Source organism: Urocitellus parryii, chromosome 3, assembly GCF_045843805.1.
Source record: "Urocitellus parryii isolate mUroPar1 chromosome 3, mUroPar1.hap1, whole genome shotgun sequence".
In the NCBI taxonomy this organism is placed as follows: domain Eukaryota; kingdom Metazoa; phylum Chordata; class Mammalia; order Rodentia; family Sciuridae; genus Urocitellus; species Urocitellus parryii.
The window spans coordinates 5,694,960-5,722,893 of NC_135533.1; the positions used below are offsets into that span (position 1 = coordinate 5,694,960).

At 55.9% G+C, this 27,934-nt stretch overlaps 3 protein-coding genes across 5 annotated transcripts; 1 reads left to right on the top strand and 2 right to left on the bottom strand.

The window, feature by feature from the left end:
* The first annotated feature begins 246 nt into the window (after nt 1–246).
* Nucleotides 247–5,150, top strand: Cdk5 (cyclin dependent kinase 5). Of its 2 annotated transcripts, XR_003299987.2 has the most exons (13): nt 247–385; nt 1,036–1,124; nt 1,216–1,283; nt 1,413–1,473; nt 1,572–1,628; nt 2,279–2,374; nt 2,518–2,592; nt 2,710–2,806; nt 2,987–3,056; nt 3,611–3,671; nt 3,779–3,859; nt 3,981–4,682; nt 4,804–5,150. XR_003299987.2 is itself a non-coding variant. In XM_026379799.2 (12 exons), the coding sequence occupies exons 1-12, from the start codon at nt 349–351 to the stop codon at nt 4,065–4,067; spliced, it is 879 nt and encodes a 292-aa protein (XP_026235584.1). In that variant the 5' UTR covers nt 247–348; the 3' UTR covers nt 4,068–5,150. The 2 variants fall into 2 exon arrangements, 1 of the variants encoding a protein (XP_026235584.1); XM_026379799.2 differs by having other exon boundaries at nt 3,981–5,150.
* Nucleotides 5,151–5,389: 239 nt separating this feature from the next.
* On the bottom strand, nt 5,390–9,251 carry Asic3 (acid sensing ion channel subunit 3). The gene is made up of 11 exons (XM_026379784.2): nt 8,554–9,251; nt 7,827–7,977; nt 7,281–7,408; nt 6,927–7,125; nt 6,787–6,843; nt 6,532–6,679; nt 6,197–6,288; nt 6,037–6,116; nt 5,863–5,934; nt 5,665–5,723; nt 5,390–5,532 (listed from the first exon to the last, which is right to left on the bottom strand). The coding sequence occupies exons 1-11, from the start codon at nt 9,085–9,087 to the stop codon at nt 5,454–5,456; spliced, it is 1,599 nt and encodes a 532-aa protein (XP_026235569.1). The 5' UTR covers nt 9,088–9,251; the 3' UTR covers nt 5,390–5,453.
* A 128-nt stretch (nt 9,252–9,379) lies between these two features.
* Nucleotides 9,380–27,770, bottom strand: Abcb8 (ATP binding cassette subfamily B member 8). 2 transcript variants are annotated; one of them, XM_026379783.2, is made up of 17 exons: nt 27,497–27,770; nt 24,745–25,057; nt 24,273–24,428; nt 24,104–24,198; nt 23,873–23,978; nt 22,872–23,033; nt 22,680–22,765; nt 22,428–22,525; nt 21,946–22,051; nt 18,562–18,595; nt 18,214–18,350; nt 17,949–18,043; nt 17,625–17,758; nt 16,671–16,818; nt 13,649–13,899; nt 12,871–13,026; nt 9,380–9,463 (listed from the first exon to the last, which is right to left on the bottom strand). In XM_026379783.2, the coding sequence occupies exons 1-16, from the start codon at nt 27,589–27,591 to the stop codon at nt 12,898–12,900; spliced, it is 2,145 nt and encodes a 714-aa protein (XP_026235568.2). In that variant the 5' UTR covers nt 27,592–27,770; the 3' UTR covers nt 9,380–9,463; nt 12,871–12,897. The 2 variants fall into 2 exon arrangements, with proteins under 2 accessions (XP_026235568.2, XP_026235567.2); XM_026379782.2 differs by lacking the exon at nt 9,380–9,463 and having other exon boundaries at nt 11,951–13,026.
* Between the last annotated feature and the right edge of the window lie 164 nt (nt 27,771–27,934).

Genomic DNA, 27,934 nt, shown 5'->3' on the forward strand with positions numbered 1-27,934 from the left:
GAGCGGGGCACACTGGGAACCTCGGAGGCACGGCGGGGACGCCCGGAAAGCGAACACGCGATGCTTCCTGGGACTTGAAGTCCAGGGTTTGCCTCCGCGGTAGAACCTGAGTCTCGGGAGTAGAGTGCGGCAGAAAGCCGGAACGCAGCCTGCTGGGGCTTGTAGTCCTTGAGCCCGTCGCCCCGGGCCTTACTGGGAAACCTGGCTGTGCCAAGACTACAAGTCCCAGAAGCCCGTGCGCGGGCAGCGGGGCGGGTCGGGGCCGGAGACTTGGGTACCGCCTCCCCTGCAACGCCGGGGCCGGAGTCTTAGAACCCAGGGCCCGCAGGGGTCCCCGCGGCCGCCGCAATGCAGAAATACGAGAAACTGGAGAAGATTGGGGAAGGTAACAGAACCACGAGATGTTCCTGCAAGGTCTTCTTCTGCAGACCCTTCAGCATTCCTTGCAGCCCCGACTCCCCTTACCATCAGCAATATCTACAGCTCCGATCTCAACCCCGGCAGAAGCCCTGGCCACTGAGCACAACACTATGTGCAACCATCCCTCCCCAAGTTAGCATTTCCCGCAGACTCCCACTTATAACCTTAGCACTCCCTGAAGACTCGACCTCCCTACCGCGGCACTTCCTGCATATCCCATCTCTAGCCTCAGCACCACTTGCAAACCTCACCTCGACCCCCCCCCCCCCACCAACCTCAGTTTTCTGCAGACCTCCAACCTCAACATTTCTGCAGGCCCTCTTTTCTCGCCCACATCCCTCCTGTTTCCAGACTTACTGGAGCACCGCCTCTGTTATAAACCTCCTTATCCTAGCGGCTGCAGACTCTCCCTCCTGCAGGTATCCTGGAGCCTTTTCAGGGACCTTCTTGCCCCTCCCCACCTGCCGCATCCTCACTCACAAAGCTAGTCAGTGCCTTGCCTTCACCCTGAAACCCTTCTCTAGCACCCTAGGAGGCTAACTGCTCTCGGGAGGGATTTACTAAGATGGTAAAGGATACTCCTGCTTTCCCTCACCCTTGGCTTCTTTTCCCTAGGCACCTATGGAACTGTATTCAAGGCCAAAAACCGGGAGACCCATGAGATTGTGGCTCTGAAAAGGGTGAGGCTGGATGATGATGATGAGGTAGGATTGGGGCACAGGGCAGCGGGGAGGTAGTGTTTGAGGCCTGGTATGGGTGGTCTCTGACTGCTGCCCCTGGGTCCCTCATGTGTAGGGTGTGCCGAGTTCTGCCCTTCGGGAGATCTGCCTACTCAAGGAGCTGAAGCACAAGAACATCGTCAGGTGTGTGCCCCACAGGCCTTTCTTGCCTGTGGTTGCTGGAAGACGTGGGGGCTTCAGCGTTGGGCTGGGCTGGTATTGGGATGTTAGGGGTCAACTTTTGGACCTGACTGAGCCCTTCCTTCTCCCTAGGCTTCATGATGTTCTGCATAGCGACAAGAAGCTGACTTTGGTTTTTGAGTTCTGTGATCAGGTGAAAAGGGGGCTTGGGGAGCAGTGATTTTGGTAGGACACAGGGGCCCAGACTGAGCTTAAATTCTGACCTCTTCTTCTACCCTTATCTGTTTTTAGGACCTGAAGAAGTATTTTGACAGCTGCAATGGTGACCTCGATCCTGAGATTGTGAAGGTTAGGGAAGGGTTGTTCTGAGGACTCATTGAATCTGGGTGGGGTCTATATTTAGTGTAAGTATTCCTTCACTGCATGTTTGGGCCCTGGAGTGTCAGAGAATGAACAAACCCCATTTCTGCCCTCCACAAGCCTCTGGTCTTAGGGAGCAAAGTCTGCTTTGACCTGCATTGTAATAGTGATGTTATTTGCATGGGAGAGATGAGAAAATGAGGCTCATAGAGATACATTTCATTCATTCAACAAGTACTGGATGTTTTGCACCAGGCACTGTGCTAGGATGAAGACCAAGGGCCTTGTCCCAGGTTCCAGGGGAAGCAGTTCCTGAATAACGTTATAGCACTGTACTTGCGCTACTGGTTATGGTGTATGTGCACTTATGTGTGGCTAGGTAGGGCGATAAGCATGGACTGAGAAGACAGGCCCACCAGGCTCTAAGGTCCAAAAAAGTGGGGATCAGGGTTAACTTGTTCACCATTTTCTCTCTGATGCCTAGCACCATGCAAAGTGGGTCCTCAATAATGAATGATGATGTCTTCCTGAGCTTGCTGCTACAAATGGGTGGGCTGTAGAGCATGACAAAAGCTGAGGCAGGCAGCAAGATCCACACATTCAGGTGTCTTGACTCCCTTCTCCCTCCTTCTCCCTAGTCATTCCTTTTCCAGCTGCTGAAAGGCCTGGGATTCTGTCATAGCCGCAACGTGTTGCACAGGGATCTGAAGCCCCAGAACCTCCTCATAAACAGGGTATTGCTGTTTGGGGGAGGAGGGAGGATGGGGAGACTGCAGCCAGGGATTGGGCATACTGAGGGGGCAGGACTGGGAGAGCTGGAGCCTACCCCAGTGCTGATGGAAAGCTCTTATCAAAGTTACTCTTCATCTTTCCTTAGAATGGGGAGCTGAAGTTGGCTGATTTTGGTTTGGCTCGAGCCTTTGGGATCCCAGTCCGCTGTTACTCTGCTGAAGTGAGCCTGGGAAATGGGACATCGGGTGGGGACCAAGACCCTCTTGTCTCTGAGTTTCCTCAAACCTGTTTCCCAGCCCTCTAAGTGGGGGGTCCCTGTGGATGGGGTCTTCTTCAGGTGGTGACACTGTGGTACCGTCCACCGGATGTCCTGTTTGGGGCTAAACTGTACTCCACGTCCATTGACATGTGGTCAGCTGGCTGCATCTTTGCAGGTGACATGCTGGGGCTCTGCAGGGGTACTTTCTCTCCCATCTGAGTTGATAAGTAGGGCCTGGAGGGTTTCCTCTGGGGGAAGGGAGTGGGATTCTTAGGGTGGGGATGGAAGGCACAGGGCCTGCTCCAGTGTGAGGGGGCCTCACAGATCAGGGCTCATCCCTCTCTCTTCCTCCCAGAGCTGGCCAATGCTGGACGACCTCTTTTCCCTGGCAACGATGTGGATGACCAGCTGAAGAGGATCTTCCGATATCCTTCACTTCCCCTGCCCCCTCTATCTCTTGCTCACCATCCATATCTTCACTCTGGAAGGGGAGTGAGCCAGGAACTTAGAGCAGGGGTGAGGGTGGTGATGGCCTGGGCAAGGATGAGGGGGCCCGGGACTGTTTCTGAGGGTGAGGGTGGAAGAGCTGATAGTCCCTGTGTAGGTACAGCTTGTAGGCAAGGGGAGCGTGGTGAGGAAGTAGCCACTCCTACTTCTGAGGTGGGGGGACGATGGGAATCCTCAGGATGAAGGAGCCAGAAGGAGCAGAGAACTTTTTGTGGGAGAAGGGGAAGGACAACTGGTTCATTCGGAGCACAGACATCAGAGTTTGAGTTAAATGAGCATTTGAGACACACCTGGCTCCCTGTAAACACCATGCTATAGGAATATATGTCACAGGCTTATCTTGAGGTAGCAGGTGGAGAGGAGGGCAGGTGGGAATGAAGAATCCTATCCCTGGGAGCGAAAAGCCCCTCACCCTACCTCCAAAAGTGCAAATGCAGCCCTTTCCATGAGTGAGCCTTGACCCCATGGACACGCTGCTGGGGACACCAACTGAGGAGCAGTGGCCCGCCATGACTAAGCTGCCAGACTACAAGGTGTGATGTGGAGTGGGGAAAGTCGTGGTTCGTCAGAGATCAGTTTTCTTCACAGCCCCAGTAGCCCCCACACTCCACGCCCTGGTCTGACTCTCTCCCCTCCACAGCCCTACCCAATGTACCCGGCCACAACATCCCTGGTGAATGTCGTGCCCAAGCTCAATGCCACAGGGAGGGACCTGTTGCAGGTAGGTAACCAGGGTAGAGGATGGGGTTGAAACCCTCCTCCAGGGGGACTAGGGGAGGGTGGGGCTCTGGCAGTTGACCTGGCCTGAATCTGCCACCATCTTTGCTCCCTCCTGTCTCCAGAACCTCCTGAAGTGTAACCCTGTCCAGCGTGTCTCAGCGGAGGAGGCCCTGCAGCATCCCTACTTCTCTGACTTCTGTCCCCCCTAGGCTCTGGGACCCCTGGATGCCAGGCCAGGGCCTGGCCTATTTAAGCCCCCTCGTGGGAGGGGTGGGAAGGGGGGTGCTGAGCTCCAGCTGTGCTGGGCCTGGCCACGGTCAAGGTACCCTGGCCTGCGATCTTCACTTCCCCCATGGACTTTATTTAATTTCATAAATTGGCTCCTTTCCCACAGTCTGCTGATGTAGTGGCGGGGTGGCTCTGAAGTGGGTTCTGGGGGATCCCTGCTCCACTTTTACCACCCTCTGCAGCCCCTCATCCAGCTCAGGCATGCCCAACTCTCTGCTACTCTAAGTGGCTTTGAGACTACAGGATCATGAGGCCTTGACCCTTGACCCCACTCCTCCCTGCTGGGGTCAAGGTGGTGTTGGCCCTGCACTTCTGTGCTTCTGCACTTATGCACACCCCATCCTCCCTCTGTCCAGGAAGGCCAGACATAGTCCCCAGGGGTTAAGCAGCTAGCATCTGAGATCAAAGATGGCTTCCACCAGAATGAGGAGAAAAGGCATGGGTCTCTCCTTGTGGCCCTCCACGTCCCACATGGACCTTTCCCTCTTCAACACCCCATATCCAAGCCTGCAGGCTGGCATAGGAGAGACCCAAAGGTATGGTTCTATGAGGAACACTCCCTCTCCCACTTCCTTCTCTGCCAGTTTTCCAATGGTTGGGGGTACGGCAGAAGCAGGAAATGGGCCTGAGGCCGGCCTGGTGTGTCCTTCCTGGCAGGAGGAGGAAGGGAGGCTGCTCTCAGCTCCCTCATTTCCAGCTAGGGCCACCTTCTCCTGTGGGGAGTTGAGGAAGCAAGAACTGCTCCCATGGAGACAGGCTGTGTGCCACGCTTGGTCCCAAATGTGAGAAGAATCATGGCCTTCAAAGGCAGGACACCAGCTTGTGTTCTTAGAAGTGGAAGAGCCCTTCTCTCATCCCCATTCCTCCTCACCACTTCTCCCTGGGCGCTGGGTCAGAGTCTTCTTGCAGCTGTACCCAGCCAGTACCTACTGACCGAGCCTCCTCTAGGCCATCACACCTGAGCCCTGGGGTTGGGAGAGACCTGTCCTCTGATGTTTTCTGATAAACTCATTCACACTGAGGTGCAAATGACTGATAGCCTATTACTACCATCCTTTCCCAGAGGTTTGTGAGGGCTAATTGGGGCCCAGCTCTGCAGGCCTCACAGAAGTGATACCTAGCTGAAGCTGACTACAGAGGACTTACTGGGCTGAGGAGAGCTGACCTTGGCCCTGCTAGCCTCTGCCCTATAAGAGGAACACCTGAGGCAGAAACATTAAAGCTTTATTTGGGATGAAGATAGCAAAGATGTGCAGGCAGGGCATTCAGGATGTCAAAGTGTGGCCCCGAGGTCACACAGAGCATGTCTAGAGCCGGGTGACGAGGTAGCAGGAGCGGTGGGAGGCAGACAGAGTCTTGGTGACAGCACAGGGCGGGGTGGGGGGCCTGGGGAGACAGGCCACAGTACTGGGGCAGGGGACCTTCACTTGATGCCTTGTTCCTGCCCTTCAGGACCTGGATTGTACCCTCTGGACCTGTCCTGCCCCTCCTCCCTTGAACTTGGCCATTTTGTGTTACCTGGGGCCCAGATTGAAGTGGGGAACTTGGGTTCCATGGCTTCCCAGCCCTTCCTGAAGCTATGGGAAGAGGAAGAGAGTCAGAGGTAGGGCCCAGCCAAGGTCACTGCACATATCTCCCCCACTCCCCACCAGGGAAGCCTCCTAGGCTGCCCGAGGAGGCTGCTGGAGGTGGCAGGGAAGGAAGAGGGGCTGTTACCAGAGTGGTGCTGGAGTGCCTCTGGGAGCGTCTTCTGTTCCAGAAATACCCCAGGACCCTGTCTCGGAACACCTGAGGGCAAGCAGCAGGGGGAGGTGGCCAGGTAAACCTTCCCCCTGGACCCGAGTGGCCAGATTCCTCTCCCCGCCTTCCCCAGCTGGGGCCCAGGCCCACCTCACAGAGGTAGTCTAGGATCTCAAGGATGGTGAGCAGGCTGGCCCCGATGAACAGCCCCATCTGACCCCCAATGTCACCTGTGGAAGCAGGGCGCCTGTCAACTTATAGCCACTTGCCCCGCCCACGCCTCCACAGACCCTGGGCATTCAGCACACACCGAGCAGCTCTGACACTTCATAGGCTTTCTTCTGCTCCACTGTTTCAAAGTTAAGGGCCTCAAAGAAGATGTCCAGAATGAGCACGTTCTCCCTGGAGGGGAAGAAAGGCCCGAATGTTCGCTGGCTAATCCTTGGTGCCGGCCGCTGGCAGCAAAATGATGTGGGGCTTTTGGCTCCTTTCAAGAACCCTGGGAGGGACGTCACCCCCTCGCCCCTGGGTCAGAGCGCTGGGCAGTTTGTCCAGAGCCCCAGACAGAGCTCGTGATGATGTGGACTGCCTGGCCGGGCCGCGCGCCCTCCCCGCCGGGGCCCCTGGCTCGCTGGAGGGGCTCACGCGATGTAGGCCTCGCTGCGGTTGTATTTCCGAGCCAGGTAGCGGGCGGCAGCGCGGCTGGGGATCCGCACCATGGAGAGCTCCTTGGCGTAGCGCGTGCTGGCGCAAGGGCTGGGGCAGGCGCACGCGTCCTTCCGCAGCATGGCGTCTGCGGGGGGCCACCGAGCCTGGAGTCAGGGTCCCGCGGCCAGAAGGGTGGGGGTCAAGGGCGGGGCGGGGCGGGGACCTGGAGGCCGAGGGAGGCTTGTCTCTTACTCAGGGCCGGGTTGGCGCAGTCCTTGTACTGCTGGGGGCTGCACACCGGCGCGCCGCCTGGGGAGGGGAAGGAAGCAGCTTCAGGAGCCCAAGTGTCCCTGAGCCTCCACCCACCCCAGGACACGGACCCTACTCCTTACCAGGCATATGCATCATTCGACAACCGCACTTTCGAGCCACGTAGCGGGTCTCGCAGACCAGGCGACACCCCATTAAGCTGTAGGGAGGGTTGGGGCTGGGGCTGGGACTGGGGGACAGGGGATCCGAGAGCTCCGGCTCAAAGTCGGGGTCCAGAGATACGGAACTACAGTCCCCCCAAGGCGGTGGCAGGAAGCTCAGCTGTGAGGGGACTGGGTTAAGGAGACTTATGGGAGAATGCAAGAAGTCACTGGAGCTCAGCCCCTGGGACAAGCTGAGGAACTGCCTGTAAGGGTTGAGGTGGTGCAGGACGAAGGAGGGGCTGGCAGCCTTGAGGGAGGCACAGGTGAGGATACTTGCTGCTTTTGGCAGGACACAAAAGTCTGATAGCCGGGGGCAGCCCCGAAGCCCAGCTGGTCGATGATGGGGGGTTCCTCCTGGCTGTGGATCTGCACTCTGATCCCTGCCTCAAATGGGGTCTCCTCTACAGGGAGGGGTCTTTGAGGACAGAGACTGCAGCCCATCCTCCCCAGTTCTGGGAAGAACTGTTCTGCCCCTCTTTGCATAAGGGATGGAAGTGCCTCAGCAATCACGTCTTTCCCTGGCCTTTTTCCCTTTGTTCCAGTACTGGGGATAGAGCCCGTGCCACATAAGTACTGTACCACTAAGATCCACCCCACCTCTTTTTATTGCTTTTGTTTTTGAGCCTTGCTAAATTGTGCAGGCTGGCCTCAAAACTTGCCATCCTCCTGCCTCAAGCTCCTGAGTAGCTGGAATTACAGGTGTGTGCCACCACACCAAGATCCCCTAGGCTTTTGTACCCCATTTCAGTTACCTGTCCTAATGCATGTGCTCCATACCCATGTGATTGGCAGATCCCACTGTGTGTGTGTGACCCTTACCCATGTCTTTCCACACTGGCAGATACTCCTCTTGTTGCACATCCAGCATGATCTCCAGCCCATTGCCGGCACCACCCTTGGGGGTGGTGAGCAGCTCTGCCCCATTGGCACCCGAGTTGAATGTGTAGCACTGCCCCATCCGGGTGAAGATCTGGGGATGCAGACAGGGTGGCAGCCCTCCCCCCAGACAAGCACATGGGCCTAGGACTCTCCCCTCCTCATACTCTGGGTCTCTCTTTTGAACCCTGAAGCCCACCTCTTGATGCCCTTGACCCCCCAATGCAGATACATATGGGTGAGCCCTCTCAGACACCCATCTATCACTGCAACTCCTCCAGCCCTCAACTCCCACCAACGCCCAGGGCACAGCCTACAGGGAAAAAGAAGTGGACCAGTTGCCATCCTGGCAAAACTTTGAAGAGACAGAGGAAAGCAAGTCCAAGTCCCCTTCTCCTGGCAGAGAGGGCTTTTCTGCCTAGAATAGAATTGTCCACTGGAGAGTTCCCTTCTCCAATAGTAGGGTCTCTATAGGTCAGCCCTTAGGTGTGCATGACGATTGGGAGATGAGAAGGGGGCCCCAAGGAGGGCCCCTTCCTGGGCTGAACAGAATGACATGGCTCCCAAGAAGGAAGGGATGCCAGGATGCCTGCTAAAGTTCTCTGACTTCAGGAGAGCCTGGCTGGCAATTCTGGGGAACGTGGGTCTCTGGATAGAGTGGGTAGCTCACCACAGTGAAATTCTCTGGCCCACATGGCTGGCCTCGGTAGCGGCAATCCAGCAGCATGTCCTCAATGGAGTGGCCAGCTCGGGCATACAGCTGCTCCATGTCAAAGGTGGGACTGGGCATGAAGCCGGGTGGTGCAGGGGGCCGGCCCAGGGAGCGCAGGAAGGCGGTGTGCTCAGCAGGGTCCAGACCCAGCAGTGAGGGCCCAGCCCAGTGCAGGTCGTTGGGTGTAAGGCGTGAGCGGCGCAGTGGGTTGATGTTGCACAGAGTGACAGCTGGGAAGGTGAGCCGGTGGCTTTCACACTCGTCCAGGGTCGTCTCATGGTGGAACTCCCCATAGTAGCGCACCCGTTCAGCTACCTGGTAGAGGAAGGCTGCCAGCGACAGGAGCACGGCTGTGGCCCACAGCCCCCGGCGAAGGGTCAGGCCACCAGGGCCAAAGACATGGCCAAGTCCATGCAGCGTGCAGCTGCTGGCGAACACACGGATGTCTGAGGCTGGCCGGTGGGCCTCTTCTAACCCTGAGGGGGGCTTCATGGCTGGAACCCAGGAGGCGCGTGGAGAGGTCCCTGGGGCTGGTGACCCAGGGGCTTAGAACAAGTGGGAGAGGGTGGGTTGGAGGACTGGCAGGGATGGAGATAGGATTCAGGGATCCAGGAGTTCAGGTGAGGAGAGGGTAGGAGAAGGTGGCAAGGAGAGGAGGGAGAGGAACAAAACCAAAGGCAGGAAGGCACTGGCCTGCTGGATGGGTGAGGTGACCTTCTGGTCCAGAAACCTTCCCCAGAAACAGGTGGCGGCTCCCCTGGGCTCAGCGCTGGACTGGGGGCTCTGCAGCAAAGTCCAGGTAGGGCGCAGGCAACAGAGGCAGGCAGGGGCTGCAGAGCAGTGTTGAGATGGTGCTGAGCTGGCATTGCTGCAGAGGATTGGGTTTCAACAGTGAGGGGGGCAAGGGGGCCAGCAGAGCAGTCTGGGGGGCGGGGAAGGTCCCTGGGGCCCCAGGCTGAGCCATTAGCGCAGCACTGGGGGGGTGCTGTTGCTGTCAGAGACCAGAGGCGCCAGGAGGAAACCGCAGCAGCCCTGGGTAGGGCTTGAAGGGAGCCCAGAAATAAGTTGGAACTGGAAGTGCCAGTAGGACCCTCTGGGTCTCTAGATGCGGCCTCTGCACATCAGATCTGAGGGTTTGTCTTTGGCCCCTAGTCCAGCCCCTCCCTCATTTTGCCTCTCCTGCCTTCCTACTATCCTACCTGGGGTCATTTGTTCCTTCAGAGTGGACTTGGCTGTTGACCAAACTAGAAACTAGTGGGAAGTTTGACATTGGCAGATCTCTTTCCTTGCTGTCAGCATCCCAGCCTACACTGGATGGCCAGGGTGCTCTTTAGGGCCACATTCAGGGACTCTTTTTTTCTGTATATCAGATCCTACCTCCCTATACTCAGGCCCTCCTATTGGTGAGGCTGGCTTCTACCAGTGATTGTGGGCTTACCTGCTACCCTATTACTTCATGTCTCTCTTTACTGACCATGTCCTAGAGACCATGTGATACCTAGCACCTGGAAAACCCCATCTTTAGAAGTGGCCATATGCCAGTAATCCCATTGATTGAATAGTGTTGTTTATTTAACCACTCCCCTACTGATGCCCATAGGGGGTTTCCAGTCTTCCCATCAGTGTTGCTGGCCATGCCATTGCACAGATGTAAACTCCTGGAAATAGAAACACTGGGTCAAAAGGCCACTGTGTTAGTAATTTGGTGGATGTCACCCAATTCCCCCATGGCAATTATGCCATTTTGCAGTCCCACCAGTATCAGAGGAGGGAGCGCACATGGCTGTTCAGCATGGGACTCTTCTAAAGAAAAGGACTCTATGCCCATGAACCAGCTGTGTATGCCCTTGAGAGGGCAGAGCTAGCACCTGATCTGACCAGAAATGGTTCTTCTCACTATCTAGAAAGAAGAGTAGAAGAGGCGGGCAGGGGGCCTCCCAGCAGTTGGCGCAGAGACACTCAGAGCTGATGTCCACAAGGACTGTGCTAGCTGGCCTGCAGCGGGCAAGGGGTCAGGTCAAGCAGAAACGTTGTGGCCCAGCTTGGAGCTGCAGGGGTAGGTCTGGGAGCATCCACACAGGGGTCCTTGTCAGTGTCAAGCTCTGTGCTAGTGAAATGCTCATCTACCCTTGATTGGGAAACTGCTCAACTCCTCCCTGTGGATCTGAGAACACAGGCTTACCTCCATTAATTTACTGCAATTTATTTCTAATAAATTCCATTTTTGTCCAAAAGGCATTGTAGGCCACAAGATTTATTTATTCAGACTTCCAGCTGAGTAGGAAGCACATATTTCCACCAGCCAAATATGGCTGCACCATGCTGCAAAGGCTCATAGGCTTCGGGGGGCAGGGGCCATCTCGGACTGAGTGGCACGTGAGAGAGGTATAATACTTTGGAAGGGATGAGTGGATATGATGGCTTGTAGCACAGATGTGAACACTTTCCCAGGCTATTGCACCGTGTTTTTAAGTACTTCACTGTAGATCATCCCATTTATCCCTTGGAAAAGACTTTTCAAGACCAAGCATAGCCAGACTGTATCTCTGCAGAGTAGCTGGCACAGCAAGGTCAAGGTGAGCTTACAGGCCAGTGAGTGCAGATGCCAGCTCATCTGCCTGGCCATGGGGTTTCTCTAACTTCTCCAGGTGGTGGGAGGAGGGCAATTCCGGAAGAGCCATCTTGAAGCTGGGTAGCCTGGGCCTGGAGGTGGGATGGGAAACAGGAGCTGCCTAGCTTCCTGCCCTGTGAGGAAGGCATCAGGCAACAACCAGGCCTAGGGTTGGGCAGAGCAGAAGGGACCAGCTAGGATGCCGAGTCCCTGCCCAGGCTCTAGTTTAGTGGCCAAGCAACCTGGAGCCAGCACTAAACTCTGCTCCCTGGACTGCAACCTCTGATCAGTCAGGAAGCAGGATACCAAACAAGGATGTTGGGGCCCTGGGGCTTTTGGATGGCTTGCCCCATAGTGGTATCTGGTCCTAAACCATGCCCACAGATGCTTCAAGTCCCAACCTGGCTCCTGCACTCACACCTAAGCCACTGCTGCCTCTTTTACCTCATTTGTACACCACTGCTCCTGCCCCCTGAAACATGGAAATACTTCTTTGCTGCAGGAAAAATGCAAAATGCTTGGCTGGTTCTGAAGGGTGGCACAGGCACCCACTCTCCCTATGCCTCAGAGAGTGGGACTCTGGAGTCCCAGTCTGGATATGGCTAGACAAAGGAAGACCCTTAGTGGGAAGAGACAAGGGCAGCATCAAGGCAGGAGGCCACCAGCCCTGGGAGTAGATGAGGAGGACTGGTACATCTGCAGCATCATAAGGACATAAGGTCCTGACTGCTTTTGGTTCTGGGCACCACTGCAGTCCAAGAGCCTTTCACAGTGCCTTTCTTGGACCCCTAGAAGCCAGCTGGGACCCAGAACTCTCATTCACAGCTTTGGGGCCATAAGCATGTCACTAGGGCTGTCAGCTTGTCCATCCCCTTCCAAGGTGAGGCCCCAAGCCACGTCCTCCATGAGCCTCCCCATGGCTTTGCACCAACTGCTCCCCGTGGGCACCACGGGCCCACTGAGCATGCTGGGTGTGCTGCAGGCCCCTGTCTCCTTCAAGCAGGAGGCTGGCTCGCAGTCTCACCAGGTTAAAGACTCAAGTCACACAGGGCAGGGACAGTAATAGTGTCCCACCCCTCTTACCCCAACCCATGTGGGCCCTGTTAAGCATCTGTCCCCTTGGAGGTGGTGGGTAAAATCCAGATATTAAGACTGTGGTAATGGAGGAGAGGGCTGGAAGAGAGGATATGTGGAGGATGGACCAAGGGGAGGCTCTTCCTCTCAGGGTCGGAGAGGCAGCAGGGACTTTCCAGTGGGAGAGTCAGTCCCCAGTTTACGAAGTGAGATCCTAGCAGGAATGGGGAAGAGCTCAGGTCTGGATTCCCATGCCTACTCTTGGACTCTGAATTTTCAAAATTTCCTGGAGCTAGGGGTCCAGACAACTTCAGGCTGTTGGGTAGAGCTGGAGCAGAGAGAGGACAGAGCAGAAAGGCTTTGGGGATTCTGCCTCACCATGTGCAGCCCAAAGATTCTGTGCTCTGGCAGGCAGCAGGGGTGAGAGTGAGTGGGAGAGATACCACCCCCAGCCCAGCTGGTGGGCCTGGCTTTATTGTGAGTGGAGAGGCAACAGTCACAGCCACACCTAGTATGCTGGCCCTCCAGGGGCCCAGTCCCTGGACAGCTCCCCCAGCTGAGCTGTCCCTGATGCTGGGCAGCAACCAGACCTCAGAGGGCCATTCTTAGGACTTGTGCTAGTGGTTCCTGGGGCGTCTGGGCTTCTCCCGAGGTGAGCCTGATGTTGGTGGGGTGTCCAGGGCCTGCCTCCGGATGAGCTCTGCATAGAGGCCACCCTTCTTCAGGAGCTCTTCGTGGGTCCCAGCCTGGAAGAGGGGAAGAAGGGCCTGAGGGTCACTCAACAGCATCACATTCAGAGTCCTGGGAGGGCTGGCCTTTATCAGTCATTGGGCTCCTGGTCACTTAAGCCAGTGATCTTCTGGGGACACTTGGAAAACACAGTCCAACCTGAAACGAACTGCCATTGCTGAGGGCACAGCTGTTAGTGCCCATCCCTCCTCCAAAGGACTACGGAAGAACGTTGACTCTTCCTGTTAGCCCCCTCCCCTGCACTGAGTCTATGAGCCAAGCCCACAAGCTCTCTGAGGATCTGCTCCTAATGGTCCCATCAGAGTCCCTGGTGTAGCCTCTGCTCTCAGCCCTTGGGTGGCCAACCCTGCCCTGGGCCCCACACCTACCTCCAACAGATCTACTTTTCCCTTTAATCCTGGGAGCCTCTAATGAGCCTCTATGCCAGGGGACAGAGAAAGAAACCAAGGCCTCAAGAGGCCAGGGCTTGTGCAAGGGTAGGAACACCTGCATGTGTTGGGATTCTGATTCCAGGACATGGGGCTGGGCCAGAGGAGTTACTTCTCTATGCTGCCTGTTCCATCATCCATGGCTAGAGCCACCCTAACCCACTGCTCAACTCCCCAGGCCCACACTGACCTCCCAGACCTGGCCATTGGCCATGACAATGATGCAGTGGGCTGCACGGACAGTGCTGAGCCGGTGGGCAATGACCAGCACAGTGCGGCCAGTGCTGGCTCGGTCCAGGGCCTCCTGCACCACCCGTTCAGATTCAGCATCCAGCGCACTGGTGGCCTCATCCAGGATCAGCACTGTGGGCTGCTTGATGAGGGCACGGGCAATGGCCACACGCTGCTTCTGGCCACCAGACAAGGTTGTGCCCCGCTCGCCTGCATAGGAAAAGGATAAGGTGAAGGCCTGAAGTGATCCTCGGCTCCACACTTGGGAGTGTCAGGCAGAGAGGCACTGGGTCCTTCCTAAACTTCCCCCTAGTCCCTCTGGTCCCTCCCCAGAGTGTCCCTGACACGGTAATGCTCGTCCTGCCTCTCCAAGGGTGGGGTGTCATCTGTCAGCTCCCTGGTCCCATATCCCTGTGCAAAGAAAGCAGTGTACACATGTGCACACCAACACGAGCAGTCAGCACAGGAGCCTCCTAGCACGCAAGGCCTCTGGGCCAGGCAGGTGGCCCTGCCCCGATGCTATAGCTCGAGCTGTCATCCTGGCCTCAGGGACTCCACTGCTGTGGGGACCTGCTAGGATCCATGGAGACTCCAGGCATGGCGGCATTTGAAGGCCACAGAAGAGAGCAGAAGTGGCAGCTGGTGAGCCAAAAGGAACCGTGAGGTGACGGCAGGATCTTGAGTCAGTAAGGGGGCAGCTCTGAGAAGCCCACATGAGCAGGGAGCATGCCAGGTTCAGAGGCATGGGAGAGCACCACCCAGGGAGAGACGCCAGCGGCCCCCACTCAGGGCAGTGCGGAGCCCAGTCATGTGGACACAGCTAGATTAGCAAGGTGGAATTCGACAGGTGGCTAAAGAAAGGTCTCAGCCCAGGGGCTGATGCTTGCTCAAACTAAAGAGCCAAGGGTCCAGTTTTCCCATTCCGAGAGGTGCTGATACATTCTGCAGCAGATCTAGCATGTGGGGCGGTAAACAGAGCCCCAGAGATGGAAAGGAGAAGATCTCTGGGGTGAACACCTAAAGCTGCAAGCCACCAGTGAACATGCTATTGTGCTGCTGCATGTCCCCTGAACCACCAGAGCCCTCTCCTGGGAAGTCAGAAGAAAGACCTGCACAAGACACCAACTGTTATGTTGATAGATGCTTCTTTTTTGGGGGGGAGGGTAGGGGAGTGTGGGAGACCAACCCACACATAACTTGAGTTAACTCCCCTGCTGGGCCATGTGGCATCAGGCACCCATGCTGTTAGACTGCCCTGCTCTTCTAGGGTTTGAGTGACTGTCTTCTTGCCTGGGCTTGTCTTCCCTACAGCCCCATGGGTGGAGCTACGCTCACCTGTTCCTTTGTAATATAACCCCTTGCCCTGTTTAGGATAGAATCTTCCATGGAAGTGCCTTGTGTGTGTCCCCTTCTCTTACTGAAGTGGCACCCCCTTTCTTCACAGAAAAGCCTGTTTCACCATGGCTGATTTTAGGACTGTCAGCAAAAGAGTCCATTGTAGATAAACTTCCTATTTTCATGTCACCCTGTTTACTTGGCCACTGGACGAGAAGATACCAGCACTCCAGGTACTGGGCACCCCCTGACTAGTTTTTCACAAACGTATCCAGTATAGTATTTTGAAGAAATGTGCAAATAAGGCCTCTGGCCTTAAGCTGGGCTTCACAGAGATGTCTACATTTTTAAGTTACAAATGGGCCCATGGTAACAGCTGGCAGGGGGAGGAAAGAAAGGGGAGAAGAAGCTCTCCCCTTCTCAGGTGTTGTCCTTGAAGAGTTAACTTGCCCAGAACAGCGAAAGAAAAAGCTGCTTTTATGTGAACTTCTGCAGATTGTGAACTTCTGAGCCCCTCCCCTTACACGCTGGGTATAAAACTCTGAAACTCCCTGAACTCGGGGTTCAGGGGATTGATTGATTACAGCAAAGGCTGTACCATCTGAACCTGGCTGCAGCCCAATAAAACTGTTTCCTGCTATCTTCGGTGCCTTGCCTCGTTTGTCCCTACAACATTACTGTGCCCTTGGGTGTGGCCTACCCAGGTGTCAGTCAACCTGCTGACAGTGGACATCATGAAGATACTCAGCCCCCTGAAACCTGACCCCTTGCCTCATTTGAATAGCTTCCCTCAATAAAAGGGGTCAGCGCAATAAAAGGGGTCAGCGAGTGCTCTCTCTCTCTCTCTTCCTGCAGACCCTTAAGGTTAGAGGAGCTGTCACAGCGACTCTAAAGAAAAAGGTATTTGTGTCTCTTTTTTAAAAACAATATTTATTTTTTAGGTGTAGATGGACACAACACAATGCCTTTATTTTTATGTGGTGCTTAGGATCAAACCCGGGCCCCGCCCATGCTAGGTGAGCGCTCTGTCGCTGAGCCACAATTCCAGTTCCGTATTTGTGTCTCTTGTGTGGTTATTTTGCGCAGCCCAGTTAGCCCAGTTTACCTGGAGTGACCACTAAGCCTTTTAGTTGCGAACAGAAACTCGGCATGGGAGACTGAACTCAGGGGCACTCCTCCACTGAGCCACATCCCCAGCCCCATTTTGTATTTTATTTAGAGACAGGGTCTCACTGAGCTGCTTAGTGCCTCACTTTTACTGAGGTTGGCTTTGAACTCACAATCATCCTGCCTCTGCCTCCCGAGCTACTGGCATTACAGGCGTGTACTACTACACCTGGCAGAGGGGACACTTTTAAACAGTAAGAAAAGAAGAACGAAACAGGAGCCAGAGGAGGGGAAAACAGTTATGAGGCAAGAGCCCCCCACCCTCTGGGCTTGGAATGTGGTAGGCTCTGTGAATCACTTGCATGGCCAGAGTCCTGTCTCTCACTCCCTGTCCGGTGCTCTGGCCCTCCGGAGCCCTGCCTGTCGCTGCAGCCCACATGGTCTGCTGTGCCTGAGCCACATGGTCAAGACTTCCCAGCCCCCACAGAGCCTCATCACCATGGAGCCTTGCAGACCCCAGCAGGCGTCCTCCAACTCACCGACAATGGTGTCATAGCCCTGGGGGAAGCTGCTGATGAACTCATGGGCATTGGCTGCCCGTGCAGCTGCATATACCTCCTCATCAGAAGCTTCCAGTTTTCCAAAGCGGATGTTCTCCATGATGGTCGTTCCAAACAGGACTGGCTCCTGGGGTGGGGACACAGAGACAGTGTCTACAGGAAGTCTCCCACTCCGCCCCAGTAGGAGTGCTTTATGCTGCTAAGCCACATCCCCAGCCCTTTTGTTTGTTGTTTGGAGACAGGGACTTGATAAATTGTTTAAGGCCTCACTAAGTTGCTGAGGCTGGTCTCAAACTTGAGATCCTCTTGCCTCAGCCTCACTGGAGTGTGCCACCCTACCCAGTGAGACTCTGTTTGACTAGATCCCTTAGGGGTAACTTAGGGTGAGCCAGAAGTTCAAAGTCAGAGGTCAATTAAGTGAGAACACAGTGGCCCATTAAGGGGAAGTAGAAGTGGGTGAACCCTGTGAAGTAGAGGTGGGAAGGGGCTGGGTGGCACAGCCAGCAGTGATGGCAGCAGGAGGGTATTGCATTTGGCCCTCTCCTGAGGGGCTGGCCCTCATGGGATGCCTGCTTTTTGTCTCAGCCCGCAAAGGAGGAGTGCCCCTCAAGGGGCTTAGTGGGTCGGTGCTGGCCCCCAGCAAGCCCAGCCCCTCTGCTGCAGGATCCTAAAATGCCCGCCTGCTTAGACTGCTGTCAACAGAAGCAAAGTGTCCCTGCCCTGGGAGACCAGTGCAGAGCTGCAGATGCCAGGGCAGGGACACCTTGGATCCAGAGGACAGCTAGGAATGGTGAAGAAGTCGAGGCCTCCTAAGGGGCAGCAGAGGGAGAGTGGGGGAAGGAAAGACCTTGAGGACTGAGAAGGGGAGGCCCGGGAGGAGGGACTGGTGAGGGGAGCCCATCTATGCTGCCCACACTAGCCTCTGGCCCATACCTGGCTGATGAAGCCCACCACCTGGCCCCGGAGCCAAGAGGGGTCCAGGGTGCGCAGGTCATGTCCATCCAGCATCACCACCCCGGCCGTGGGGTCGTAGAAGCGCTCTAGCAGGGACGCCACGGTAGTCTTTCCTGAGAGTTTGGGGTTGTGAGGGAGGAAGCCAAGGTCCAAGGAAAGAGGGACCCTTATGGCAGTGGGAGCTCCCCCGGCCCAGGGCAGGGCAAGGGGCCACTGAGAGCTGGGGTCTTGCTGCTCTTTTTGCTCCCAGCCCTGCTCCAAGTGGCTGCCACAGAAAGTCAGAGGGTGGGGGGCATCCCTTACCTCCCCCAGACTGGCCCACAAGGGCCACAATCTTGCCAGGGGGCAGCGTCAGGGTGAAGTCCTTGAGTACCTCAAAGCCAGGGCGGCAGGGGTAGCTGGGGGAGTCAAAGAGAACCCTGGTCACAGCAGCTCCCAAGTCCCTTGGGGCCCCGCTCCCTCCTGAGGCACCTCGTTCACAGGGGCCTTCAGCCAAACACCCCACCCGGCTCCCCTCCAGTCTTCAGCCCAGAAAGGCCTGTCCCTGTGCCTGCTCACCGCCGCTGACCTGAAGCTGACGTTCTGGAACGTGATGGAGCCACGGAGATGCTCCTTGGGGATGCAGCAGCCCCCCGAGAGTGGGATACAGGGGCTCAGGGTCATGAATTCAAAGACACGGGCACCTGCACTGAGCCCCCGCACTACCTGTGGAGGAATCCAGAGTTTGTGTTAAGGAGGGAGTAGGGGCTCCCAGGAAAGGATGCCCCTGGGTGCTGGGGTCTGGGGACAGCATTTCTGGTGCCCCCACTGCAGGCCATGGAGCCAGGATGTGACCTAGTTGTCAGGAATCCTCTCTAGTTGCCCGTCCACAGGTGACAAATGGGACTCAGTCCATATCCCAGTGTCGCCCACTCACCTGACCAAACAGGACAGAGAGGTTGGCCATGGACCTGCGGACAGAGGAGAGGTTGGAGGAAGTGGCGACAAGAGCTGGTGAAAGGTGAAGGACAGGGAGGCTTGAGGTCAAGTGCAGCGAGGTCCCTGACATCTGGGATCCGGTGACACAGGTCACCAAGCCTTGCTTCCCTCCTTGGCTGCATGAGGACAACTGTCAGTCTACCCTAGTCCTTGGAGGGAGGCTCCAGGAGCAAAGGACATGGAATGAAGACCCAGAGTCTCAGCTGGGAGTCTCTATGCTGCCCTGGCCTGCGGGGTGAAGTCAGCTCAAGGTGAGGGATGACCTGAGTCTACGAGGAAGAAGCCCCAGCTGAGCCCATGACTTGTGGCCTTGGCCATGAAGACACGATGCCTTTGACAGAGATCAAGGTGATATGGCCCAGGAGGGGAGGTCACATCTAACATTAGACTCCTGGGGAGGCAATGACTTATGTTAAAAAAAATGTGGAAAAAAAGCAGAATCCACAGAGACAGAAAACAGAATACACCGGCCACAGGGGACCTCGGGGGAGACCCCAAAGTTCCCTGACAAAATTTTTACTGTGGGCAAAATTTCCACTGCCGGGGTATACGTGGAGAAGATGGGCCTGTGTGTTTATCTGTCTAGACAGTGGGTGGCCTTTGTCTTGCCAGGGCTGGGCACAGGGCTGGCTGGCTGCTGTGAGCTGGGGGGAGATGAGTCAAGTCTTAGTCACGGGTCCCGGAACGGCCTGGCCGACCCGTGACGATGCGTGTGCCACTGTGTACTCAGGGTCCCTCCTAAGAAGGGGAAAGACTGACTCCCCAGGACTCTTGGCCTGCAGGACTCACTTCAACCAGGGCTGGGGTGGGGGTGGGAGGAGCCCCAAAGCCCTCCAGGGCACAGCTCTGTCAGGCTCAGCCCTTGCCAAAGGGAGTGGGGAGGCCTTGGCAGGGAAGAGCCAACCCAGTGGGCTATCTGTTGATGAGGTGGAAGAACGGCTCCACAGAGATCTGGAAGCCATTAGGGCCTGGCAAAGGGGCTACTGCAACTGAAATCCAAGACGCGCATGACTCATGGGCGTGCCATGACCTTGCGCTCAGGGATGCCGCAGGATGCAGACCACGTGCTCTGCCCAGGTGGGTCCTGTGGTCTGTCTGGGCGCCACCCCATCTCTGCCCAAAAGAACACTTCAGATGGGGTGCAAGGTGGGGACTACACTGCTCTGCTCCTCCCTCCCTCTGGAGCCAGCACTGTCACCTGTGCCCTTGGTGGCCCAACAGGACTCGGGAGGAAACAGCAGCTTCCTGAAGACCCAATTCTTCAGAAGCAGGCAGGGACCCTTGGGACAAACAGACTGTCTCCCTGGGCAGTCCTGTGGCTCTTACACAATCCTGCTGAATGGCCGGCTGGGCAGTGCAGTGGGGAGATGAGGAGACTCCTCAGGCTAGGAAGGGGCAGGGGCCTTGGGAGCAGGGTCAGGCTGATTTTCTTAAGGGAGCCAGTGGGATTCTTATGGGTCCCCTCCCCAGGTGAATCAGCACGGGGTGCCAGCCCTGGGAACCACGGAGCCAGAGGGGACACCCCAAGCCCCGCCTCTCCCACAATCAGAGCATCTTTGGATCCTGAAGCCACCAGGGAGCAGTGAAGGAGGGATGAGGCTCTCCAGCACCGGAGGGTCTGAACATGGCTGGCTCAGGGGACACAGAGCAGAAACAGGGCCAGGGTTCCCGCTGCTGCGGGAGAGGATGGAATGTGCTTGTGGGATGTGCGTCTGGGGACAAGATGGGCGTTCTGTCTGGGGTGAGCATGGGAGCTGCCCTACCCCTTCTCTGGATTGGCCTCACTTCCCTCAAGGCACTCAGCTCAGGGCTGAAGGATTCCCTAGGAAACTGTGGACCTAGAGCAGTGACAAAGAGGACTCCAGGCATGGAGGGGCACCACCAGATTAGGAGCGCCATCTCTGGAAGGAGTCAGGGGCCAATGCAGGGAGAATGCGGGGGACCTCGGGTGATGTGGCTGCAGATAACACAGGTCTTCACTCTTTAATTATTTATTAGGACATACTCACTCTTTAATTATCTATCACAACGTGTATTTATGTGCAGGCCATGTGTGGGAGAAAGCAAAGGCGGCAGCGGTAGGAACTGCTCATGTTGAGCCGGGAGAGGGAAGGGCCTGGCAGGACTGCGGTTTGTCTGGTGGCTGAGGAGGCTGATGGGCTCCAGGCTGCCTCACAGGGCAGAAGGGGTCAAGTGGAGCAGGGAGTTTCAGACCAGTGAGAAATGACAAGACATAGTTGGGATCTGCAGGGGCAGAGGGTCCACTTCTCATCCCAGGGAATGGTTACAGTGGGGGCAGCTCTTAAAAAGCTTGTGGAATGGCTCAGGAGGCTGAGGCAGGAGGATCTCAAGTTCAAGGCCAGTTTCAGCAACTTAGTGAGGCCCTAAGCAACTTAGCGAGAACCTGTCTCTAAATAAATAAAATACAAAACAGGGCTGGGAATGTGGCTCAGTGCTTAAGTGCTCCTGGGTTCAATTCCTAGTACCAAGGAAAAAAAAAATAACCAAAAAACTTGTGGAGGATGGTCTAGCCACCAGGGAATACCAATCAGCTTCAAAACAGAATGTGAGGAAACTTGCGCACCCTCTAGGCTCAAGCAGCCAGTCACGAAAGGATGGAAGCTGCATGACTGCACTTCTGTGAGGTTCCCAGAGTGGCCAGAGTCAGAGAGCAGGGTGCCAGGCTGGGGAGGGAGGCCGGAGAGTGGCGCTCAAAGGGTTCAGTCCCACTTTTGTGAGATGACAAAGTTCTGGAGATGGCTGCACAAGCTTGCACTTCAATGGGGCAAGGGCAAGGACATCTACCTCATGTGGATTCCACCACACGAATCATTTTTAAAATCTGTCAAGGGGGCGCTGTGGCTGTGGCTTAGCGACAGAGCACTTGCCTCGCACCTGTGAGGCCCTGGGTTTGACCCTGGGCACCACATAAAAAAAAAAATAAATTAAATAAAGGCATGTGTCCGTCTACAACTAAATACACACACACACACACACACACACCTGTCAAGGATGCTTGTGAGTGGCCTGGAAGGCTGAAGACACCAACAGCCTTCGAGAATGGAGCCAGGGAGTCGGCTGGAGGGCTGGGACCCTCCAGCCTGTACTCCTTTCCACGAACTTGCTTTTGCCATGTCCACACCCCCAGATGTCACTGAGCCTTGGTTGTGGGCCCGACATCAGCCCAAAGTCACGGGTGGGGAGCTGGCAGGCCTGGGGCTGGACCAGAGTCCCCCAGAGCATGCTGGCACCTCGAGTCTTGCCAGACAGGGCACTGGAGGGGTCAGGGGGCATCTCAGGGATGGGAACAGCCCTCACTCACCTCTGCACCGTTTGGGAGGCCACCAGGAAGGACATGAGGTCTCCCCCTGTCAGCTGCTGTCCAGCCACAAGGGAGCCCCCAACAAACAGGGTGCCCAGGACCATGCCTGTATGGGAAGGGGACAAACAGTGAGGAAGAAAGTGGCAAGTGACAACAAATGAATTTGGCCCATTAGTCCTGACTCCTAGCCCTGCTCAGTCACTAGCTGATGGGGGAATCTAGGCAGAGTGGCCTCAGCCTCGATCTCCTCCTCTGCAAACAAGCAGGGCAGGCGCCCCCCTCCATGCTCCCTTCTGGGCAGTCCTGCAATAACACACCCACCACCTTCCCGTCACCCACAAGTGTCATCAGCTGGAGAGCCTGATAAACCAAGGCGCTCGATGGATGCCCCAGGAGCATGGCAGGGGCGCGCAGCTCTCACCTATCTCTGCTCCTCCCCTGGCCACAAACCCATGTCCCCTCCCCAGGCAGGCCCCACTCACAGTTGAATGCAATGTTGGAAAGCCCTTGGAACAAAGCAATGCCCGTGCCCAGCTCCTCTGCCTTACAGCGGCAGCTCTCCAGCTCTGCTCTGTAGCGTCTGGGAAGAGGCCAGGTCAGGCACTTAGGGCGCAGCTGGGCTGGGTGTGGAAGGGGTGGGTGTGCGTGGGAGGATGCAGCTGGGCCGGGTGTGGGAAGGGGTAGGTGTGCGTGGGAGACGCTCTGGTTCTATGCTCCACCCTCCCAGGACTCACTCCTCTTCCCGAGGCTCCATGGCGAAGGCTCGAACCGTCCGCACGTTGCCCAGGGCCTCATCCGCTACGCCTGTTGCTCTGGCAACCTGCATTGAGTCCGGGACACAGGGAGTCAGGTTGGAAACAGGAGGAGTGACAGAACAGATCAGAGAATGGGAGGAAGCTAAGGGGACATCCAGGGGATTCCAGTACCTGCTCCTGACACTGGCGAGACAATTTGCGGAGACCTGAGCCCATCAGGGTGCCAACGCCCATCAGGGCAGGTGTGGCAATCATCAGCAACAACGTGAGGCGTGTGGACAGCATGGACAGGGACACCAGGCAGCCAGCCACCTGGGTGCAGCTGCGCAGCCCCTGTGAGAAGGAAGGGGGGACAATCCAGCAGCAGAAGCAGGATATGGGACTCATGCTCACTCACCAGGCCCAGGCCCCCAGAGGCCACGTGGCACTGCTCAGTCACCAAACATAACCCCTCTGGATGAGCTGGGGTCAACCAGCAGGCAGGAAGGGCTGGGTCAGAACGGCATGGACTACGGCATTTTCCCCCAGAAAGATGTTTGCTTCTCTTCCTGTTTCAGAAATCGAACTACGAGAATCACAAGGGGATATGTCCCTCTGACAGTCATGGGCCAGGGTCATAACCCAGAGGCCGGAGTGATGGAAGGGTGGATAATGGGAAGATGTCAGTGTGTAGTAAATAGCAACTGCAAGAGCTCGATACTGGCCAGAGACTGGCACCCTGGGGACGGGCAGGCCATGTGAGTCTGCTCCTACGGGGAAAGGGTCTGGTCCAAGTCCTCAGGAAGGCTTTCTAGGGGAGGAAGGATTTTTTTTTTAGTACTGGAAACTGAACCCAGAGGGGCTTTTCTACAGAGCCACATCCCTAGCTCTACTTATACTTTTTTAAATTTAGAGAAAAGGTCTCAAAATAAGTTGCTTAGGGTATCACTGAACTCTTGAGGCTGGCCTTGAACTCCTACCTCGGTCTCCAGTGTCACTGGGATTACAGGCATGCGCCACCCACCCACAGGGAGGATTTCAGCCTATGCTGACTATGCGCTGCCTCGGCACCTCCCAGCCATAGACTTCTGTGTTCTCTCACCCACACCCTCCTGGACAGTAGTGAGCACTGGCTGTGGACCCAACATCAGTCAGAAGTCAGGGCTGGGCCAGACCATGGGGTGAGCACTGACCTGGGAGATGACGAGCTTGAAGGAAGATTTAAACTCCTGCACATCAGTTGTCAGTCGGCTCACCAGCTGCCCAGTCTTTTTGGCATCAAAGAAAGCAATGTCTTGTCTGGTGGTGGGACATAGGGGCAGCAGGCGGGGGGAAGGAGAGAGACGTTGGTCCAGGATGCGACTCACCCCAGATCCTCCCCTGGGATATCAGTCACCCTAGCCCACACCCTGTGTCTAAAGTACCGAAGCAGTGAGCTGAAAAGGGCCTTCCGCATGTCCACAGCCATTCGCTCGCCAATATAGGACAGCAATACCAGGTACCCGAAGGTCAGCAGTCCCTATGAGAGAGGCCAGTGCAGTTAGGGAGGACCCAGAAAGGCTTCACTGTGCCCTGGGCCCTCCCCTGTAGTACCTGGATGCCGTAGAGGACAAGCAGCTGTGTGCTTATCTTCCGGGACTCAGACACGAAGCTCCCCACATGATCCCTTGTGTACTTGGCCACGATCTCTACCAGCTGGCCCAGGAGCAGGGGGATCTGCACATTCACCAGCGCTGCACCCAGTGCCAGCTAGAGGGGGGCAAGGCAGAGTAGACACACACTTAGAGAGAGGGGCCACTCTCCCTCACCAGCCCTGGCCCTGCCCTTCCTCTCCCAAAGCAGTGCCTCTTTGAGAGTTAAAGCCCAGGCTTCCAGCCCCACTGCATCCCTCGATCCTACAAACCAGGCTATCAAGGTCTTCTGGATGTCCTCAGACCCTGGGGCCCCAAGGCAACATTTGCTGCTTCTGATGAAAGAATGCTGTCCCTGCTCTGGCTTAGGGCTTCTGCAAACCCCTTCCTGGGTCCTTTTTCTCCCCAGTATGAAACAGCAGGGAAAGCCTCACCACGATGGCTGCACCCAGGATCAGCACATGGGGGCGCAGAAACTGCCAGAAGAGCTTCCAGTTAAAGTGGGACTCCACAACACGGGGTGAGGGGCAGGCGGGCAGGGCCTCTTCTGCCTCACATAGTGCCACAAGGCAGAGGCGGGAGTGCTTGTAGAGCACTGCAGAGCCCAGCAAGGCTCCCCCACCCCAGCACCAGGCAGAGGGGCTCCGGCTGAGAGTTGGTAGGGCTTGAGGGAGGTGGGCCCGGAGCTGTGACCGCAGCTGGGACATGGCCCTGAGGAGGGAGGTACCGAGGCGGCCATCTGGGGACCTGCAGGGACAGAAGGTCATTGGTGGCTGAGGACCTAGTCATCCATCTTTCAACTGACCAACAAATCCCTGATCTCTGGCTGAGCTTCCTAGAAGCAGAATTTCCTTTTCGTTTTAGCTCCTGACACTGCCTTCTTCTGGGCTGTTTTTAAAGATTTATTTTTCAGACAAGGTCTCACAATGTTGTCCTGAATGGCCAGGAACTCCAGGACTCAAGCAATCCTCCTGCCTCAGCTCCCAAGTAGCAGGAGCCACAGGTGTGCAACACTATGCTAGGTTCTCAGCTCCTGAGACAAGTGTACACAGTGACACTGCTAAGGAATGCGATGGCTGAGCATAAGTCAGACCTAAAAGTGTTCTTCCCCTGCATGGTCTCCCAGGCAACACCTTCAGTAAGGCCCCTTCAGACTTCAAGGGCACCAACCCAGGTCTGTGCTGGTCTCCAGGACTGTCCTTTCCCAATCACAGCATGTCAGGGCTGGAGGGCACATAATAATGGCAGCTAGTTTACAGCACTCCTTTTCCAGTCCTTTTCTGGCTTAGGGCTTCTGCAAACCCCTTCCTGGGTCCTTTTTCTCCCCAGTATGAAACAGCAGGGACAGCCTCACCATGATGGCTGCACCCAGGACCAGCACATGGGGGCGCAGGTGAGGTCCAGAAATCCTCCATGAGTAAGGATCCGAGGTTACCAGCAAGGTGAGCTCCTGCTCTGCAGGGGACACTGTGTTGCTCATAGTAGGGATGGCAGATATGACCCCTGCAGCACTGACAAGGGTCCACTGCCTTTGCCACTTGCCTCCCTGGGAGATGCCCTTACTCTCATTGATGATGAAAAAAATCCATGTGAGTTGAGAATTAAAATTGGGACTCCACAATGCTGGGCATGGAGTAGGCAGGAGGGGCCTCGTCTGTCTAATGCAGCACCACAAGGCAGAGGCAGAGATGTCCCCAGGCAGCAGCACTAGGACAAGAGGGGAACTCTGGTTCTGGTTCCAGAATCCAGGCTCATTCTACTCTGCCAAGTGTGCCATGCTCAAGCTGTGCATAGCAGGACCAGGAAGGGACCCAAGTCTTCTGGCTTATTGCACTCCATCACCTATCTCCCCTCCTAGGCCTAGAGTGCCTCCTAGGCCTAGAGTGCCTCCTAGGCCTAGAGTGCCATGTGTGACAATGCATGGAGGGAAAGGGCTAGATGCTCCCCTCTCCCGCCACTCCCAAATTGGCTGATGGAAGAAACAGGAAAACAAAAATCCAAAAAATTATAATAGATATTGAGCAAATGTTTTTTGTGCACACACATGTCCTCATTAGAAATATAGGACTGTCTGGCCTGACCACTGCAACGTTTTACATTGCAATCCAGTACAATGCCCCAAAACAACCAAGTACAGTAAATATATATGTTTGCCACACAAAAATGGAAGGTTTCACAAAATAATACTTTCCGTTATTTTTAAATATGTATTTTGTTATATTATATTCATTTTTAAATGGTCCTGATTACTAAATTCATTTCATGATCTATTGAAAATCACTGACTAAAGCACTCACATATACTTGGATATTCTTTGATGTCTTTCCTTGGGTTTCCTTCTGGTTTAGATAATACCAACACCCATACTCTTTCCCACAGACTGTTTTCAAATTGTTTAATAATTTATCATGGCTACTTTCAGCTTCTCTCGTCTTCTCCAGACTCTAAGAAGGGCTCCACAGTTGCCAAGAATCGGTGGGTTGCTTCCCAGCACCAGTACTTCTAGCGCTAGCTAGCGGGGGCTCTTGCACTCCCTGCATCAATCAGATGGACTTTCCAGATGACAAAGCTCCACGGGCAGCCCTTGGCGATCTTTTTGCTGTTCCACTCTCAGGTTATTCACTGCAGGATGGAGGGCATCAGTGCCTCCTCACAAAGCATTCACATGCAGGATGTAGTTTCCAAATCATTGCTTATTTCCCACCCACCCCTCTCTCTGGACCAACGCCTGTGGAGTGTTTGACCAAGAACGAGTTACAGGTAGACCCCTGATTCCTGCAGAACGCCTCCAGCTCCAGGAACCACTTTCGATTGGCTCACTCTGAATCTTGGAAACATCTCGACTCTAACAACTATTTTTGTCCAAATTGCCAGATTAATTCGGAAAAGGAGAACGGGGGCTAGGAGTGGCGCCCCCTGGTGGGCAGTGCGACAGGGGCGTGGCCATTGACCCGGAGCCGGCTGGGTTCAGCCGACGCAGGCGTTGAGGAGGCTCCAGCTGGCGCCGGGACAGAAGCTATAAATAATTGAGGCCAACTCCCTGGGGAGTGATATTCCACCCCCGGCCGCACAGCCTACAACTCCCAGCAGGCCCCGCGCGAGCCCGGGGACTCCATCTCCCGGCGCGCCCCACGCCCCGCCGGCCTGTCAATGGCTCGCGCTCCAAGCAGCTTTGTTCCTTTTTACCTGACGGCCGAGAAAGTCTGGAATCGAAAGGATGGTAGCGATCTGCCTGGGACAGGGCCGCCCCGAATCCCGACCCGAAATAAGTGCACCAACATGCTGGGGCAGGAAGACCGGAGCAGCCGGCAACAACAGTTTCACCCTTATCCCACCGAGGTCTCCATGTTGGCTCCAGCCCCTATCCCGACAGCCTCCTCGCGCCTCGGCGCTGACTGGTGGAAAGAGACATCAATTTTACTGCAAGCTATGATTGGAGCAAACGATGACCGCCCTCTTCCTTCTGGAACTGTGATTGGATAGGATCGTCTAATAGCCCGCCTCCCAGCCGTGGGCGGGGCCGAGTGGGAAAGGGCTCTGCCTCTTGCCCCGGGCTCTAGTCCGCTGGGTGTGTGGTAGGGAGGCCAGTCCTCCCACCTGGGTGATGTGCAGAGTAACGTGTCA

What these genes read in the sequence shown, in the direction of transcription:
- Abcb8 (XM_026379783.2), bottom strand. Translation starts at nt 27,591, where the DNA reads ATGTTGGTGCACTTATTTCGGGTCGGGATTCGGGGCGGCCCTGTCCCA. An exon ending in CTCGCCAGTGTCAGGAGCAG is followed by an intron (nt 22,766 to 22,871) that starts GTACTGGAATCC and finishes GACTCAATGCAG; the next exon opens with GTTGCCAGAGCAACAGGCGT. An exon ending in TTCCAGAACGTCAGCTTCAG is followed by an intron (nt 18,044 to 18,213) that starts GTCAGCGGCGGT and finishes TGACTCCCCCAG; the next exon opens with CTACCCCTGCCGCCCTGGCT.
- Cdk5 (XM_026379799.2), top strand. Translation starts at nt 349, where the DNA reads ATGCAGAAATACGAGAAACTGGAGAAGATTGGGGAAG. An exon ending in AGAACCTCCTCATAAACAGG is followed by an intron (nt 2,375 to 2,517) that starts GTATTGCTGTTT and finishes ATCTTTCCTTAG; the next exon opens with AATGGGGAGCTGAAGTTGGC. An exon ending in TCCGCTGTTACTCTGCTGAA is followed by an intron (nt 2,593 to 2,709) that starts GTGAGCCTGGGA and finishes GGTCTTCTTCAG; the next exon opens with GTGGTGACACTGTGGTACCG.
- Asic3 (XM_026379784.2), bottom strand. Translation starts at nt 9,087, where the DNA reads ATGAAGCCCCCCTCAGGGTTAGAAGAGGCCCACCGGCCAGCCTCAGAC. An exon ending in TCGAATGATGCATATGCCTG is followed by an intron (nt 6,844 to 6,926) that starts GTAAGGAGTAGG and finishes TCCCCTCCCCAG; the next exon opens with GCGGCGCGCCGGTGTGCAGC. An exon ending in GGCACTCCAGCACCACTCTG is followed by an intron (nt 5,724 to 5,862) that starts GTAACAGCCCCT and finishes CTCTTCCCATAG; the next exon opens with CTTCAGGAAGGGCTGGGAAG.